Source organism: Pinus tabuliformis, chromosome 4_1, assembly GCF_031772625.1.
Source record: "Pinus tabuliformis cultivar Carrire ecotype Pingquan chromosome 4_1, CPIR1, whole genome shotgun sequence".
In the NCBI taxonomy this organism is placed as follows: domain Eukaryota; kingdom Viridiplantae; phylum Streptophyta; class Pinopsida; order Pinales; family Pinaceae; genus Pinus; species Pinus tabuliformis.
In genome coordinates this window covers 371,138,610-371,157,577 of record NC_142303.1, presented here as the reverse complement: position 1 = coordinate 371,157,577, position 18,968 = coordinate 371,138,610, and the positions used below count along the sequence as shown (strand labels likewise).

The 18,968-nt window shown below is 37.2% G+C and overlaps 2 protein-coding genes and 1 pseudogene across 2 annotated transcripts; 1 reads left to right on the top strand and 2 right to left on the bottom strand.

The window, feature by feature from the left end:
- Window positions 1-6,384: 6,384 nt before the first annotated feature.
- On the top strand, window positions 6,385-8,140 carry LOC149175855 (glycosyltransferase family 92 protein RCOM_0530710-like; annotated as a pseudogene).
- A 1,237-nt stretch (window positions 8,141-9,377) lies between these two features.
- LOC149175854 (uncharacterized) lies at window positions 9,378-10,880 on the bottom strand. Its single transcript, XM_089422966.1, has 4 exons — window positions 10,526-10,880; window positions 10,194-10,430; window positions 9,883-10,090; window positions 9,378-9,787 (listed from the first exon to the last, which is right to left on the bottom strand). The coding sequence occupies exons 1-4, from the start codon at window positions 10,790-10,792 to the stop codon at window positions 9,546-9,548; spliced, it is 954 nt and encodes a 317-aa protein (XP_089279092.1). The 5' UTR covers window positions 10,793-10,880; the 3' UTR covers window positions 9,378-9,545.
- A 185-nt stretch (window positions 10,881-11,065) lies between these two features.
- Window positions 11,066-12,759, bottom strand: LOC149175853 (uncharacterized). The gene is made up of 2 exons (XM_089422965.1): window positions 12,261-12,759; window positions 11,066-11,979 (listed from the first exon to the last, which is right to left on the bottom strand). The coding sequence occupies exons 1-2, from the start codon at window positions 12,266-12,268 to the stop codon at window positions 11,082-11,084; spliced, it is 906 nt and encodes a 301-aa protein (XP_089279091.1). The 5' UTR covers window positions 12,269-12,759; the 3' UTR covers window positions 11,066-11,081.
- Window positions 12,760-18,968: the final 6,209 nt, after the last annotated feature.

The window sequence follows — 18,968 nt, the reverse complement described above, 5'->3', positions numbered from 1 at the left end:
ATATTCCTCTTATTTTCATCTCTCTACTTGAAGAGGAGAGTTGCTTGAGTCCATAAGCACTTAGATAAGGGGTAGATGTTGAATAGGTGCTTTGCATATTCATAAATTAGTCAACATAGATGAAAAGAGGAAGGACTTTCAAAAACCTATTTGGTTAGCTTGTCCCAATTAAGATTTTTCCTTCGAGCTAGGTGTTAAGGAAAATGAGAGACTTTAGGCCACAAATTTTGTTTTAATATTTTCTACCAAATTTCTTTTTTGGGGATGTGGCCATTGCCTTCTTTTAAATGATTAGCTTCTTTCACTATGAATGTTCCTTTGGGTGAGATATCCATTCAATGTTATCTTAATCATTATAATTTTTTATATTTAGCTATTGTAGAGATTCCCATAAAGCCATCAAGTCAAGGGTTTCATAAATAATTAGTCAAGAAAAGTTTGGAAGCCACTTTGTCCATTGAGTTTCCTAATATGTCCTTTTCCATTATTCAACTATTGTTTGGAAGCTCCTAGAGAGGATACGTCACAATGTTCCTACATAGATCCTTGTGCATTAAATTTGGGGAATTTATGCCAAGATTCATATGAGAAGAGTTCACTCCTTTCATTTGTTACCTCCTAGGAAAAATTCCTTTCAATGATATGTTTACTACTTATAACAAGATTCCAAATTGATGGCCCTTGAATTGAATGTTGTATTCAGAGTTAAGGTTGCACGCTAGTTCATAATTGTTATGCTTTCCTGAGCATTCGTCATAGGAGTTGGGAGAATGCTCACATAACAACTTATTGTCCTTGGGGTGACACCTTGCTGATAAGATATGGAGTGATATCTGCCAGTTGCATGCATCCAAGTTGCTTTAGGTGCTACAATAGCCATTAGGCATCCAACCCATTTTTTGTAGTGACGGTTGTCACATTCATTAATATGAGCCCAATATACATCATGTTTATATATATATATATGTGTGTGTGTGTGTTGTGTTTATAACTAGATTTTATGTTGTGCCAATTGAATAATGGAAAAGGGAACCTTCCCAATACTCCATTTACTTCTATATGTCGGGCCTATAGTTGGCAAGTTTGATTAGCACATTTATCTGTATCTTTGTTTTGATTTTTCAAGATATGGAAATACTCTTTTTAAGGAATTTCGTCAAGGAGCCTTCTTATTCTATTTAATAGGTTCTCCAAGTGCTTATCATGAGGAGAGGTTTTGTTGAATAGGCGTTGTGTGATTAGAAGGGAACCACACAAATTTATGTTATTGGTCACCTATGAAGTTTTGCCCAGGATTAGACCTTATAACAAGTCATACAATTATGTTTGATTATTTATCATTGATCCAAGTCCCTGGGGATATGTCTTGACCAATTTTCCTTCGTGGCTATACAAGACCCCTCCCACTCTGCCACCCATAGATTTGTTATGTGTACTTAATATAATCACTATTATAAAAAAAATAAACATTTACATCTAAATTTACACTAAAATATAAGTACAATATATATGATATTTGTCACCCATATTTCTATTTATTTTTAATTTGTTTTTAAAGAATATAAAAACAAGTTTTTATATTTCTAATTTGATTTTTCTTAATATTTAATAAATCTTAAATTAAAACAAATCTATATTAATTATATTGATAGGAGTGTTTATCTTGAAATAGAGCTTTCAAAATTTTAATTTAATTATCAATCTTTTTAAGTGAATGGTGGGAATTTAACCTCTAAAGAATATTCTAGAATATGCTTAATAGTAATCATAATTACATCGATAAGGGTGTCTATTTTGGAATAAGGGTTCCAAAGTTTTAATTTAATTATTGATAATTATTAGGTGGAAGGTAGGGATTTAACTTCCATATAATATTCTAAAATAATAGTATACACAAATCAAAGGTTGAGATTTATATCCAAAGTATTATGCTCTTTTGATTAAATTGATTAATTAAAAAAAATGTTATATGAAGAAGCATCATTTGAATGTGTGATATGATTTTTTGAGCACATAGTATTGATAAGTCATGGTATTGACCCATGGTAGATTAAGAATCTCCATTGTAAAGTGGGTGTAAATCCCCATGGTTAAGAATCTTGTTCCATGTTTTTTTAATTTATATGGCTACACTAGTTTAAGGTTGAGATTTATCTCAAAAGTAGTTATGTCCTTTCTATAATTTTAATTAAATCGATTAATTAAAAAATGTCTTATGAACATCTCTCATATGAACATCAACGATGGTGATACAAAATTTATTTATTATTTACAATTTAAGAATCCCCATAGTAAATGAGGTTAATCTTCACCATTAAAAATCTTGTGAAATATTATTTTAAATGTATATATATTTAACTGATATATTAATTATTTTTATAATTAATAATAATTTAAAATGAAATTATAATTTGATTTTTTTGTTCCCGTGAAAGAAATAAAAAATCAATCTTCCTCTCAGCTTGAGAGCTAGGGTGAAGTTGTGAAAGAAATAAAAATCAATCTTTCTCTCAGATCGAGAGCTAGGGTGAAGTTGTTGGTACCACTCAGCTTGAGAGCTAGGGTGAAGTTGTTGGTACCACGCCAACCCACAAATATAGTCACTTACTATTTTACAAGGCACAAAACCAAGATAACTATATTCATAGGCACAAAGCCATTACAACAATGTTCATCATATCACTACAAAAAAATTAAACTTAAATAAGAAAAGTAACACCCATTCCACTCAACCACCATAAATAATCTTAATTAACCAGATAATCCCAATTAATTTTTAATTTTTATATATTTATTATTTTTTAACTTTGGTAATATAAATATTTTTAATTTTTAACCATTTAATTTATATGATTACACTCCATAATTTTTAAACTATCCTTTTTCAATTACTCAAACTTTTAAATTCTATAAATTTCCAAAAAAGAAGAAAGAAGAAAAAGAAAAGTTTCTCTTAGATTTTCCCTTCAAACTCTTAAGTGGGAAATTAAATTACAGGATTTCGTTATGAAGTGTAGAGAAAAGACCTAGATTATATTGAACATTTAAGTTGGATTTCTTACAATAAGAGCATGCTGACCTTAAGCCCGCCATACTGTTTTAATCTTATAATTAATGCCATATAACTGTGGGAGGTAGCCTTTGCGTTCTTTTTCAGCTTATAATTCAGTGCCAGCTGTTTGTGGTAGGTAGTTTAGTTGACTTGTTGATTTCTCTTTGGCAAGTCCATTGGATTTATTTTCATACTAGCATTTGCACCTTATGTTGCAAAGGAAACGCCGTAAGGCATAGAGTGGAGAAGAATAGCGACATGTGAATGGACATTGTTGAAAGCAAGGGTGGATGATAATGAGTTACAATTGCAATAGTTAGTTATGTGTACTTTGAAAATGGATATTTTGTTATGGTCAATCTAATGCATCCATTAATTAGATGACAACGAAAAAGTTTCGAGCCCAGGCTGAACCAACACGAATCTTTTCTACAAGACTGAAATTGCCTAAATGATTCCTCAATCAATGGAAATAATTGTTTCCCTCCTCTGATACCTAAAATACATTGTAGGAGAATGATTTTTCAAGTAACTTAATATAACTAGCAATTGCCCCAAAAGGTGCAAAGAGAGGCCGATAGAAATGTTAAATTGAAAGAATTGTATTTTGATTCAAAATAATAAATATTATAATAATTCAATCATTCAAACTAAACCTAGTCAATAAATTGCCTAAAATAAAATAAATCCTTAATCAAAATTATACAAATTATTATTCTTCGTTTCTCTCAATTATTTATTTAATAAAATCCAATCAATCATTCAAAATTGAGCACATCAGGCAGGCCAATCCGCTTTGCCCACAATAAAACTCATTGGGATTTCAGATCCATAGGTTGAGAGTGAGCCCCCGCTTTGCCCACAATAGAACTCAATGGGCTTTCAGACCCATAGGTTGAGATTGAGCCCCAGCGTGTTGCTGCTGGTTTTGCTGGTAATTCAAAGGTCTTCTGAATAACATGATGTGTGGCTCAGGACGATGAATGGCATAGTGCACCCATCCATGAGACTGTTGAACTCCAATGGCTCGCCATTTGTTATGGACCAAAAAGAATATCAATTTGGTTAAAATTATTAATATGTTTATAATAATAAAAATAAAAAATAAAACAAACAAACAGATTAGCGCATTAAAAATGGCATTTGAAAACAAATTAGGTGTTGATTACCACATTGGGAAGTTGGCAAAATAGATGCATTTGCATTAAAAATAGCATTTGAGAAAAAAAATGTGGTGCTTACCTCATTGAGAAGTCAGTTCTTGGGAAGCAATTTGGCAGTGTCCGGAGGGAGAACCACATGTTAGGAGATGACACATAACGCCCAATCATCAAAATAATCCATTTGGGTGAAATAAAACCCTAATAACATATATTCAACTCACCATCTAGACAACCAGCAATCAAGCATACCCACACTCAAAGATAAAACTATAAATATCTCAAAGAAACTTTAATATGCATCTGATTGTAACTGACCAAAAGCAGTGATCAGGCATTTATTTAATATATGTCCAAACTTCCAGGAAATGATTTGCAATGTAAGAACAACGTGGACACATCGTCTCCTTCTCTGCATTTATTTAATTACCTGGCATTCTAACTTTAAAGGGACCAACAAAAATTCATGGAAAACCTTCAATCTAGACATCAATAGGTTGTCTTGGGTGGAGGGCCATCATGACAAAGAATTTCAAATACATCTTATAAGGAGATTTTGAAGTTAACAAATATGATTGTGGGATTGGAACGGTCGTCGATCCTTCAGCTCGGCAAAAGCAAATTTCTTAATAAATTCCAGATATCATGGGCAATGATTCCTTCAATTTTATTAAGATATTTGACATTACATCCTTTTATATACTGACTGTGAGGTTCTTATTTTCACTTGACAAAAATCAAGCAGGTCTAAAACCAAAGGCTTGTCCAACAAAGAATGAAAAGATCAAAATTGGATGCAGGGTCTGCCCCTGGCTTAAGGCCTATTCCATGACTAAGAATACATGTTAATTCATGACAGGCATCATTAACACGGTTTTGATACTTGAAATCTTGTGTTGCTTTTATCGCTTAAGTGTTTGGAGTAAGTTTGTTCTCTGTCGCATTAAAAATGGCATTTGAAAAGAAATTAGGTGCTGATTACACATAGGGAAGTTGGCAGAACATATGCATTTGCATTGAAAATAGCATTTGAGAACAAAAATGCGGTGCTTACTTCATTGAGAAGTCGGTTCTTGGGAAGCAATCTGGCAGTTTCTGAAAGGAGAACCACATGTCTGGAGATGACACATAATGCCCAATCATCAAAATAATCCATTTGGGTTAAATAAAACTCTAATTACAGATATTCAACTCACCACCTAGATAGCTAGCAATCAAGCATACCCACACTCTAAGATAAAACTATAAATATCTCAATGAAACTTTAATATGCATTATCTCAAAGAAACTTTGATATGCATCTGATTGTAATTGACCAAAAGCAGTTATCGGGCATTTATTTAATATATGTCCAAACTTCCAAGAAATTATTTGCAATGTAAGAACAACATCGACACATCGTCTCCTTCTCTACATTTATTTAATTACCTGGCATTCTAACTTTAAAGGGACCTACATAAATTCATGGAAAACCTTCAATCTAGACATCAATAGGTTGTCTTGGGTGGAGGGCCATGATGACAGAGAATTTCGAATACATCTTATTAGGATATTTTGAGGTTAACAGATATGATTGCAGGATTGGAACAGTCGTCGATCCTTTAGCTCAGCAAAAGCAAATTTCTTAATAAATTCCAGATATCATGGGCAACGATTCCTTCAATTTTATTAAGATATTTGACATTACATCCTTTTATATACTGACTGTGAGGTTCTTATTTTCACTTGATAGAAATCAAGCAGGTCTAAAAACAAAGGCTTGTCCAACAAAGAATGAAAAGCACAAAATTGGACGCAGGGTCTGCCCTTGGCTTAAGGCCTATTCTACGACTAAGAATACATGTAAATTCATGATAGACATCACTAAGACGGTTTGATAGTGTTGATTATTAAGCATACATCTATTCCATAGAAAAAGACAGAAAGTGAGTACATGACCAAGATCTCATCTTCCAAGGTATATATAATTACTATCTTGTTGAATGTTGATCTATACAGTACAATCCTGAACAAGTAAAATATGAATTTCGGTGGCTTTGTTTAGCTGCATATGTTGATGTAGACAGCCAGAAACAACTTATTACCCTCATTTTTACAAGGTTGTTGCAGAGCCCCATTTTTCTGGGCATTAATTCTTGATGCATAGATGTCTGTAAAATGTTGAATAGCAGAATGGATTTTGTAGCTAATAGATACTTTGTTCTTGGCTCTGCAGTTAAATCATACTGGGTTAATACCAATACATGGTCAAGAAATGTTTCTTTTTTTCAATATGGAAGCCTGCAAGAAAGCTTAATGGAGAAAGAACCCAATCTGTATAAACCACAGGCTGCAAAATTCACAAAGAGCTTTCCCCTGTTGCTAACCAATCAAACCAACAAGAGTTCCTTCATCCAAGACATTGTATTTCTTCCTGAGGAAGTCCTCTTCTTAGTACGCCTGTCTTTTGCAAACTCCAATCTGATATCCCACAAATCATCCCCCAGCTGTTCATTCTCGCAACAAATCCATACACCAGTGAATGCCATCGAGTATTTACAATTTGGATATTCTACCCAACCACGAGCTGCAGTCAGATGCCAGGCTCCTCCCCCTGCAACCCACTGGTCTGCAACATCAGTTGCCCTAGTGGACACAGCTAATTATAGCTCAGATTTACCAGAGATCATCACAGCAAAATTGGGTTACTTTGATCATTCCAGACCCATCAAATGGGATTATATGGTATATGAGAGCTTGGCCACAGAGAGGGATATTGTTGTATTTGCCAAAGGGATTAACAATAGACAAGGACTGAACATTGAAACCAAATATCTACGCTGCATATTCAACAATACCATTGAAACTATGGTCACACTCTGGACAAGAAGTCTTTAGATGCGAGCATCCCAATGAATCAGTTCGTTATCAGCTCATTGCCTCCGAAATCATTCTCCGAATCCATGGGAAATCCATTCCTTCTGTCGCTTATTATGAAATCCCGCCATCTCATCATTCAAGAAAAAGTAGTACTCAAGATAATGCACAGAAAATGAGACTACTCTGTGCCTGCACCATGGTGTTCAACGTTGCAAAATACATAAGAGAATGGGTTATCTACCATTCTCATCTGGGTGTGGAACACTTCTTTCTGTACGATAACAACAGTGAAGATGATCTGGCAGAAACTGTTGAAGGGTTACTGTCAGAAAATTACAAGGTAAGCCGACATCCATGGCCATGGGCCAAGACACAGGAATCTGGATTCTCACACTGTGCTCTCATGGCCAAACAGAAGTGTCAATGGATGATGTACACTGACATTGACGAGTTTGTATTTTCTCCTTCATGGCTAAAGCAACTCAAGGCCAATGCCAATATTGGGTACCCATTAAAGAATACTGCATCAAAAGCATCTCTGAGGCGATTAGTAATAAATCTTAGTAAACCAGGGGCTGCATTGACAGGGCAAATTTCTTTGAGATGCAGAAATTTTGGACCCTCGGGCCTCCGGGAGCACCCGCAGAGAGGGGTTACTCAAGGGTACACTTGCAGGGAAAGGAAGCTGAAGCGCTACAAATCCATACTTCTTTTGGAAGCTGCCTCTCCTAAGTTGCTCAATGTAATACACCGCTTTCAGTTGAAGAAGGCATACAGAACAGTGTATGTGAAGGCCCAGAGGACAGTGATCAATCACTACAAGTACCAGGCTTGGAGTGAATTCAAGGCTAAGTTTCGGAGGAGGGTGTCTGCGTATGTCGTGGATTGGAAAGAGTCTAGGAATGTTGTGTCCCAAGATCGAGCTCCAGGCCTTGGCAACAGGGCCATCAAACCCCATGAATGGGAGAATATGTTTTGCCATGTGAATGACAGTGCATTGAAGGAATTTACAGGTAGAGCGTTTTCTTCGAATAATAAAGAACCAGGCTCCAAATTACAGTGGCAATGAAGGGCAACTGCAATTGTATGTATGTATAGGGTTAAATCAATAGGAGGTTGTCAATGATAGATGTAGTATGTGGTTCGTTGAGTGGATCTGAAATTCCACCATCTAGCCAAAAAGCAAAACAAATATTTTATTTAACAAAAAAAATAGCGCAAGCTCTGACATCATTTAAATATTTAAATGGAGGTTTTGGCACTAATATAAGAGGTGAAATCATGGCATTTTGGGGTTGTTTTGTTTGCCAAATAGAAACATCTGCATATCGTCAACATTTAGATTCAAAACTTCCATAGCAAAAATACAGGGACACTCTGCATTTGACCCACCTCTATTAAGTTTATGGAGATTCCAAAACCTCCATAGCAGAAATACAGGGACACTCTGCATTCCACCCACCTCTATTAACTGGATGGATTAACAGGATTAAACATGTGCTGGCCTCTCTCTCTTCCTACTCCATGGCACATGTATACAGAGAGGACAACAAGGATGCGGACAGACTGTCTAATGGGGGTCTACAAGGACAATATGGTATCATGTATTACAAACTAATAATAGATCATCTCATTAGAGAGGAAGGCGAGATCAACTTGCCATAAAAATGGATCCTGTTTTACTAGTTTTCTGATCTTTAGCCAGCATTCTGATGGGCTGACAGATGCCACAGTTTTTTGCTCTGTTTTTGCATTTTTGGATTTGTGTTTTAAGGATTGACTAAACCAGATGTTATATTTAGACATACAAGCATGCATGTTTGTATATTGATATGTCTATCTTCTCTCAGTTGTATGTATTGGTGCACATCTTATTCTCTGTTTGGCCAATCAGTCTTTTCTGATATGTTCTCACTAATAAACTTTTAATTATATATATAAAAGTCAGCATTTTTCTTCTAAAAATCTATTAAAAGAAAAATATTCTTTTAAAATCAAACTGTGTCCACTCATTTATTTAAAAATCAAAATTCCTGAACATAATTAAACTAATTCAGAACAAAACATCCAAACAAAAATAAAAAACTAATTCAGAACAAAACATTCAAACAAAAATATAAACCACCATTACAGCAACCCCTACAACATAATTAAACTAATTCGGAGCAAACCATTCAAACAGTGAACAGGAGAAAACCAGTAATCTGAATCTATACTAATCTAATCCCACATACTTTGTATGGACAGGACATAACTCGTCGAGAGAAAATCACTAGTCATCTGTATTATTTAACGGAAGTTATCCACTCAAAACCATATCATAACTTAACCTTTACTACTTTCTCTTTGGTTTCCATGCTTTCCAGAAGTCTTATAAAAAGCGTTTACGTTCACTTGAAATTTACACAGAGTGTCTAATATGTTCCAAAAGCAAAATAATTAGTACCTTAGCCATATACTCGTAAAGGAATTGCTCAGTAGGAATAGCCAGAATGACCCACTGACACTAGTTCGGCCAGATGCAATGCACCGCCTTTGGACAGTGGGATATCCCTTCTCTCCTGTACAGATTTTGATATGGCTAGATATACAAATACCCTACCTCCTTCACTTGGAAATGGAAAGACTCTAGTAAGTCGCCTTCCGTTGTTAAACAAGTACTCAACAGAATCACCTTCTGTACTAAAACCTTTCTCTGCTATGCTGTAAAGATGATCTGCAATTAACACCAACGAAATTTAGTAACAATTGGATATCTGGTCATATGCCAACATATTGCAGGAATCATGGATAGTATTCAATCCTCCTTACCTACAAAGAGGGGATCATCCTCTGCCATCTTGCAAAGTTGGGTAAGAAAAGGACCATATATGGAGGGGTTGTCCACTCGGCCTATGACATATGATTGACAGGGACAGACCTTCCACACCAACTCAGAGCCTCTGCTCTGCATCTTATGCCTTACCACATTCTTTATAAATTCCTTGCTAGTAAGTTTCTCTAGCAGCAACTCCACAGTCTGTAACTCCAAAGTTTTTTATGTTACTTAGCCCAAATAATTAAAACAAAAAATGAATTCAAGCTTTCTGAATCATAAAGTTTCATAATCTATGAATGCACACCTTTTTTCTGAGGGAATTGATGCGATCCGATTGGGCAGTTGCAGCCCTGGGAAGCTTTAGAACCAAATTGCACTCATCCTCCAGGAGGCATTGAGAAGTCAATTTCTCAAGGTCTACAGTGACAGAAGGAACCATCTTGACAATCTTATCAGACTCCCTTCTCTGGTTAATCACTTCAACTTTAACAGGATGAGAGAATGTGACTAATTCATCTTCTTCATCAGACTCTACATCTTCCTGTTTCAAGAAACAAAGATATTGTTCTAAGAACACACTCTTAAAAATCCCACAGAAACCATTACCCAAAAGAGCTGAAGGGTATATATACTTACCTGATCATCAGTAGGGCAAGAATTGATGATTTTGATATCTCTGGAGAAGCCAGTGTTTACATTGGTTTGCTTCATGGCCACCAGGTCTATGGCATAAAGCTTTCCTGAAGGGTACTTGACAGATTTAACAGAACCCAACGTAATATTTGAGTCCCCATTCTTCTTTGCTCTCAGAATTTTCCTTGCATCCTCTGGAGAATATAGAACCCACTTGGTCTCATCTTTCCACCAAACACCCTTCTCAGTTGGATCAGCGATTTTGCACATATTGCTTCATAATCTATGAATGCACACCTTTTTGCTGAGGGAATTGATGCGATCCGATTGGCAGCTGTAGCCCTGGGAAGCTTTAGAACCAAATTGCACTCATCCTCCAGGAGGCATTGAGAAGTCAATTTCTCAAGGTCTACAGTGACAGAAGGAACCATCTTGACAATCTTATCAGACTCCCTTCTCTGGTTAATCACTTCAACTTTAACAGGACGAGAGAATGTGACTAATTCATCTTCTTCATCAGACTCTACATCTTCCTGTTTCAAGAAACAAAGATATTGTTCTAAGAACACACTCTTAAAAATCCCACAGAAACCATTACCCAAAAGAGCTGAAGGGTATATATACTCACCTGATCATCAGTAGGGCAAGAATTGATGATTTTGATATCTCTGGAGAAGCCAGTGTTTACATTGGTTTGCTTCATGGCCACCAGGTCTATGGCATAAAGCTTTCCTGAAGGGTACTTGACAGATTTAACAGAACCCAACGTAATATTTGAGTCCCCATTCTTCTTTGCTCTCAGAATTTTCCTTGCATCCTCTGGAGAATATAGAACCCACTTGGTCTCATCTTTCCACCAAACACCCTTCTCAGTTGGATCAACGATTTTGCACATATTCCTTCTGAAGCAGCAACAATGCAGGCAGAAATTATGTTGTGCACAACAAACTTTGACGGTGTGAAAAACAAATACAGCAACAGGCCTGGAAGAAACTATGCAGTGGAAAGCAATTTTGAGAGGGTAGAGCTTCGAACAAGTAAACATGGGCAAACATAAGATACCAATCTTCATAGCCAAACAACCTGTGACTAGATTGATGGGACAGTTCCTTGGGAATGACAGGAGAACTAAAAATCCCACAGAAACCATTACCCAAAAGAGCTGAAGGGTATATATACTCACCTGATCATCAGTAGGGCAAGAATTGATGATTTTGATATCTCTGGAGAAGCCACTGTTTACATTGGCTTGCTTCATGGCCACCAGGTCTATGGCATAAAGCTTTCCTGAAGGGTACTTGACAGATTTAACAGAACCCAACATAATATTTGAGTCCCCATTCTTCTTTGCTCTCAGAATTTTCCTTGCATCCTCTGGAGAATATAGAACCCACTTGGTCTCATCTTTCCACCAAACACCCTTCTCAGTTGGATCAACGATTTTGCACATATTGCTTCTGAAGCAGCAACAATGCAGGCAGAAATTATGTTGTGCACAACAAACTTTGACGGTGTGAAAAACAAATACAGCAACAGGCCTGGCAGAAACTATGCAGTGGAAAACAAATTTGAGAGGGTAGAGCTTCGAACAAGTAAACATGGTCAAACATAAGATACCAATCTTCATAGCCAAACAACCTGTGACTAGATTGATGGGACAGTTCCTTGGGAATGACAGGAGAACTAAAAATCCCACAAAAACCATTACCCAAAAGAGCTGAAGGGTATATATACTCACCTGATCATCAGTAGGGCAAGAATTGATGATTTTGATATCTCTGGAGAAGCCAGTGTTTACATTGGTTTGCTTCATGGCCACCAGGTCTATGGCATAAAGCTTTCCTGAAGGGTACTTGACAGATTTAACAGAACCCAACGTAATATTTGAGTCCCCATTCTTCTTTGCTCTCAGAATTTTCCTTGCATCCTCTGGAGAATATAGAACCCACTTGGTCTCATCTTTCCACCAAACACCCTTCTCAGTTGGATCAGCGATTTTGCACATATTGCTTCTGAAGCAGCAACAATGCAGGCAGAAATTATGCTGTGCACAGCAAACTTTGACGGTGTGAAAAACAAATACAGCAACAGGCCTGGCAGAAACTATGCAGTGGAAAGCAAATTTGAGAGGGTAGAGCTTCGAACAAGTAAACATGGGCAAACATAAGATACCAATCTTCATAGCCAAACAACCTGTGACTAGATTGATGGGACAGTTCCTTGGGAATGACAGGAGAACTGATTTTAATCGTTCGGCTTCCAACGATCAACTAAACTGCTTTTAATCGTTCGGCTTCCTACGATCAACGATCAAATTTTGTTTAATCGTCTAACACCATAAATCGACGGTCAACAATAAGACACGGAGTCGATTGGGGCTATTCCTTTCAAAGGGAAACGCCTTACGGTGTAAAGATCTTGATTTTGAGCTGTTGAGAGCAAGGTGGAAGGTGCACCGTCGACCACATGTGGACAGCAAATCAAGAAAGGCCTCACAGTTCTCCAAGGTGAAAACCTTGCTATCAACCAGAAAAAATGAAAATAATAACAATTCCAACACCGCGTTTTGGAATTCAAGTTTGGGGTTCAATGTCCTTCTCACAATGGACTTATTTGGTGCTTGTCTTTTTGTTGTTCGTCTGTTTTTCTATCTATAAAAGAGGTAAGTTGAAATATTTGCGGTCATTTTCATTTTTAATGTTGGACGGAAGAATGGTTTGTTTAATATTGGGTTGTTACTATTAAGATTGTAAAGATTAGATAGGGTTTAGATATATTATGTGATAGTAAAGATTAGATAGGGTTTAGACGTATTATGTGATAGTTAATATTGTGAGTGTGTTATTACTTTCAACTCTTTTTTATAAAATATTAAGATTGTAAAGACTAGATAGGGTTTAGATATATTATGTGATAGTAAAGATTAGATAGGGTTTAGATATATTATGTGATGGTTTATATTGTGTGTGTGTTATTACTTTCAACTCTTTAAACCCAACAGAAATCAACTGATCTACTCGAAGTGGAACTGGAATCACTGGTTCACTTAAAAATTATGATATAATGTAAATTAAAATTTCATTTTTTTTCTCTTTTCTAATTATTTTTTGGCATCATTTATACTATGAAGATTTGTTAGAATAATAAATTAGAGTGGTTAGAGTGGTAAATTTGAATTTTTTTATTTTCTATAAATGGAATACCACACATTAAAAATTTTATTTCAAACAACACTTTTTTTTTTACCAAAAATTATATAAATAAGTCGTAATGAAAAGGGAAAACTAAAAATAGAGAAACTTTCAAACAATAAAAACAAATAAGGATCTTACTAAAATTATTATTTGGATAGGCCTAGTTGGAATTAGGTTTGTGGAATTTCAGATCTTTATAAGTTGTGTAGATTTAATAATGTGGAAATATTATTTATCTAATACATAATGGAGAAAATTTGTTTCACAGTTGTGAGTGTATCTTAGATTAAGATTAGTTTCTATTTTCTGGGAGACAATTTTCATCTTGATGTAATCCTATATATTTTGATTCTATGATTAATGAACGTGTGGGGTACTGCCCAAGTAATCTCTAGGTGCAGCTTGCTCACTTGTGAGCTACTAGTTTCAGTGTTTCAATCTTGTCTTCCATTTTTAACATGGTATTGGAGTTGATGAGCGTTGGTCACTGATTTAAGTGCCTTAGTGCCAGAGTTGAGCATTGGTGGCTAGATAGAGTGCCTTGGTGGCTGGTTGATTCGAGAGCCTTGGTAGCGCCTTGGTGGCTGGAGAGAGGCATTGTGTGACAGCCTTTGTGGCAAATGCGTCGCTGTAAAACTCATTATTTTGCTGAGCAAAGTCAAACCAGCGGGACTTTTTGTCCTCATTCACGCACTGGCCAACACAGAAAACAACACCACATTTAAGTCTTTTTTTTTGCACTGATGCCCCATTACTCTAATCGATTTGGATCAGAGTAGTTCATAAGCGCTGCCTTGATCCCCTAATCCCGCGATGGTGCAGTGGTGGTAGATCAAGAGCTGAGACAAAGATCACTGATGGTTGGTGTTTCTTGAGGCTGAGACCGCAGAGAGGTTTCTTGTTTGTGTCTGGAGGCCCAAATCACATGGATGTGATGTTTTGATGAGGTTGACATTGCTTTGAAGTCGAGATCACGTAGGTGTTGTGTTTATGCCGAATGCGTTCGAGATCAATTGGTGTATTATGATTGTGTTACAGTCTTGCGGTGATCGTAGCACTAGCCTATGGGCAAGAACTGCTGCTCTTCCACCTCCAATCCGCTAACTATATTGGAGACAACACCGAGATCACATGTTTTGAGACCGAGATCACTTGTTTCATTTTTTGAAGCTAACTTCGCTACATTAGAGGCCAAGATTGATCCAATGCTCGTTTGATGCAGTTTTTGGGTGCGTTTTCTTTTGGTGGTGCTTTGATGCTTTGAGGCTGAGATCTCTCCAATAACCCCGAGATCGTTCCAGAGATCGCTTTTTTGGTATGTGTTTTTTTCGTGTTTCTTTTTAATGTGATCGAGAATGACAACGTAGATCACTTCTTTGGTGGACGAGATCGCCAGTAGAGCTTTGGTGGTTGAGATCGTTGGTGCAATGTTGGTGTTTTTTTTTTAAGCATCTCTATTGATTGTTGGAGATTGAGAATTTTGTGGTGGATCCATAGATCGATCCTGTCACAATGAATAATCACATGGCATAAGTGTATCTGAATGAGAGAAGTAAGCTCAATGGGTCGAATTACAAAAATTGAAAATTCAAATAGGAGACACTACTCAAGGGCTTGAGTGCATGGGCAATTGCAAATGGGGACAAAGTGAAGCCAAATATAGCTGGACGAGGAACAACTGCAACTATTCAAGATTGAGAGAAGAGGGAAAACAAAGCAAAGTTCCCGTTGAAAATGTCAGTGAAAGACAACATCATCCCTCACATCAGAGAGTGCAAAATTTCCAATGATATTTGGGTGACTCTCAAGGATCTGTATGAGATAAAGAATACAAATCGCTTGTTGTTTCTGAAGAGTAAGATTCTCTCCATCAGAATGGAGGAGAATGAATTTGTTGCTTCCTCTCGGATCAAAGAGCTGAGAAATAAGTTGGGCGACATAGGAGAGAAAGTGTCCAACACTAATCTCGTCTCGATTAACTTAAATGGCAGGGCTGCTGATTATTAGATGTTTATTACAAGGCTGACAGTGAGGGAGAAATCTCCCACCTTTGAAGAGCTGACAGAGATCTTGATGCAGGAAGAAGAGAGGCGTATGAATTTGAAGCCTCAAAATTCAGACTTGGCATTGATGGTAGTGGTACACCCCAAAAAAAGTTATTCCAACATATGTCATCAACTAGAAATGATTCAGGAATCAAGTGTTTTTACTATGGTAAAGCCAGTGACATTGCTAGAAATTGTTATAAATAGAAGACTGGTGAAGCCAAACAGAGACATAAGAAGCATACATGGAACTTTGTTGATGAAAATCAGAATCATGACCTCAAAGTATTTGTGTCTGTTATAGACATTTTTGTGCCTTACAGCATTGAGCATGAAATGTCCATAATCTAAGGGATCCAAAGTCCCTAAACATGTTGTTCCTACCCCTAGAGGAACAAGGCTAACAAACCACAGCAATTCACAGAAGTTCTCCACCTGAAACTGCTCAAAAACAAGTCAATTCAGGATCATGTCAACTGCTCCATTGACCATCTGCGCTGAATGTCAGTGGCTCCACTGTCTACCTGCGTTGAATGTCAACTCCAACACTAGCTACCTGCGTTGAGCGAGTTTGGACATGTGGCAGACTCATTCCTCAAGGTGTCAGAAGCCAGGAAGCTTCCAAAATGACACTTGCCTCAGGGAATTCGACTGGTGATTAGTAAGAGGTTCCAAATCTCCAAGTGGAAGCAAGAACCTCCAAGTGGACTCAAGAACTGATAGAGGGAGAGGACACTAGTCAGATCTCAAGCTGACTCATCGTCTCTCCAAACATCTATATATGGATCTCTCCTCCATGAGATCTAGAGGCTGGAATTTTGTTATTGCAAAGAATTGCTATTGGTTTGTGACTGGAACTATTGGGTGCTTAATGCTTTGAAGGGGCTGAAGATAGGAATTCCATTTGCTGGGAAGGAGATGTTGGATTGGAGCCCTCTGGGTTGTATCTCTTCCTGAACCTTGTTATTCATCAATAAAGCTATCTTGGTTTCTCCTATATGCTGATGTTTTCTTGATGTATGATTGCATTAGTGTATTTGATTTATTTCTAATCCTGAATCATTTATGAATATGAATATTTGCCTTTGTGTTGTGTTCTTCTCTTGTCGCAAGTAGCTGTTCTCTTGTCGCAAGTAGTTGTTCTCTTGTGATCTCGCAGGAATCAAGTAGTTGTTCTCTTGGGCGAGCGAGGAGGCAAGTAGCTGTGAACACCCAAAGAGAAGAGGATCTGGATCAAGGGACAAACGGAAGACACCAGTAAGTCTATTGGTCTCTCTTTTTTCACATTTCATAAAGGAAGAAACCAGTATAGCTGTATTCGTTTGTTGCTAAGGCACTGTCACACCTTAGGTGGATAGGATCGTCGTGCATAGGCATTTTTCCCCACAACAAATTGGCGACTCCGATGGGGAACATTTGTTTAGTCATTTTGTTTGTGTTTCCATCATTTGTTTGCATCATATACTTGACAACAACAGTCGAACTGCATCTTTCCCGGATGCAAAGTAGAAAGTTGCTGCTTTGATCCAATTGCTGGACTTGTCTATGATCTAAACAATGGATCCACAAATGATTTGATGATCCTTGTGATAGATCTTAGTAGCTTTCAAAGCATCCCTTTAGTTATACCTTGCTTGTGTTTCTGATTTGGCCTGAAACTGTTGATTTTTGAGCAATTTGTGACCCAGAACCTAAGAGAAACGAGAGTTTCTCCTTCAGCGTAGACACTGTGAAGGCAGTCTGCATTTCAACGCAGGTCCCGTGAGGGCTACCTGCGCTGAATGTCAAATCCTCAGTGTTGAGGTTGCGCTGAACCAGTTTGGCCTTGTGCAGCTGGGGTTCTCTGCTTTCTGTTGCCCTGTTTTGATCTCTATTTTTTGCAGCCTTTAACCAGCATAGGTACCAGTCTGATAACTCCTTTTCTTTGCTTAGATTTCGCCTCCTTTTGTACAAAAAGACTATGAGTGTTTTTATGTGTTTGTGGCATCATATACAGTTTTCCTTTGCATGAGTAAAGTAGTCATCCTGTAGCCTTTGATTCAGATCTGATCGGTTGTGATCTTAGAAGAGAGTTCATTGGCCGTTTACAGATTGATTATAGATTTACTTTTGCTTATTGGTTTGAATTTGTCTCTTTTAAGTGTGAAAACAAGTCTTTATTTCGAAAATCGTTAAGTAGTGTAATCTCTTCTACCCTCTCTGATTTCGAAAAAGTGAACTTGTTTGTATTGATCATTTAAAAGCAAATTCAAAGTTGTACAAAAAGCTTTCTTTGTAGGCATCAATACTAAGAAAGCGGAAAACAAACACCTGCATTGTGCATTTGCATTTGATAAGTTTGCAAGTTGGATTTAGGAAAAGTGCATTAGAGTGTGCTGATTGCTCTTTGAGAAAAGATGGTGTCTTTCTTTTCCCTTAGTAGCTTGGATTTTCAAAGTTAAAAAGATATAAAGCTTGCTTATCATCTTTAGACTGCATTTAGGAATTTGTATCATACATCTCGTGGTGAACCTTGAAAGGCAAACTTTAAAAAGATCAACCTAAAATAAACTGAATGAACTTAACAACGCTTTGTAACATAACGCACAACATAGAGGTCTAGGCTAGAGACGTGTTCCGGCGTCGTTAAGCCTAGTGACTGTCGATCTCGTGGAAGGTGGGTGATTCCTCCTGAGGCACGATAGCGCTAGTACGGATTGTGCTCCCACGTACCGTCGCGTATATATTGGGAGACCCCTATAGGCATATATCCTTTATCCTTTAGGAAGCCGTGTCGGCCGCCCTACTGATCGCAATGCAGTGAACACAGCATTCACGAAGATCGACCGCCCGTACCCTAAAAAGTATTCTGCGGTTTTGCGAAAATTTTGGCACACCCTCTGCCTAGAACTCCAGAGCAGTTCCTTTTGGCCTTTTTCAGACTCTATAACAGAAAAATTCCATCCGAGCATTTGTCACTTCGGGCTCATTAAAACATCGAAGGAGACTAGAGTCATCTTTAGCTTTTTCTCGACTCTTTAAAAGTGAAAAAGCAAGTTGTGTCTAAAGCGTCGTTAACAATTTATTTTAAACGGAACAATCACCCTTTATTCCCGCGTTGATCTTTAGGTTGAAAAGATGGAGCACACCAACCAAGGAATTCCCCTTGGTGGAAATCCTAGTCCCTTCTCCTCTTGGGGAGATGTTGGTGCGCCCCACATGGCCACA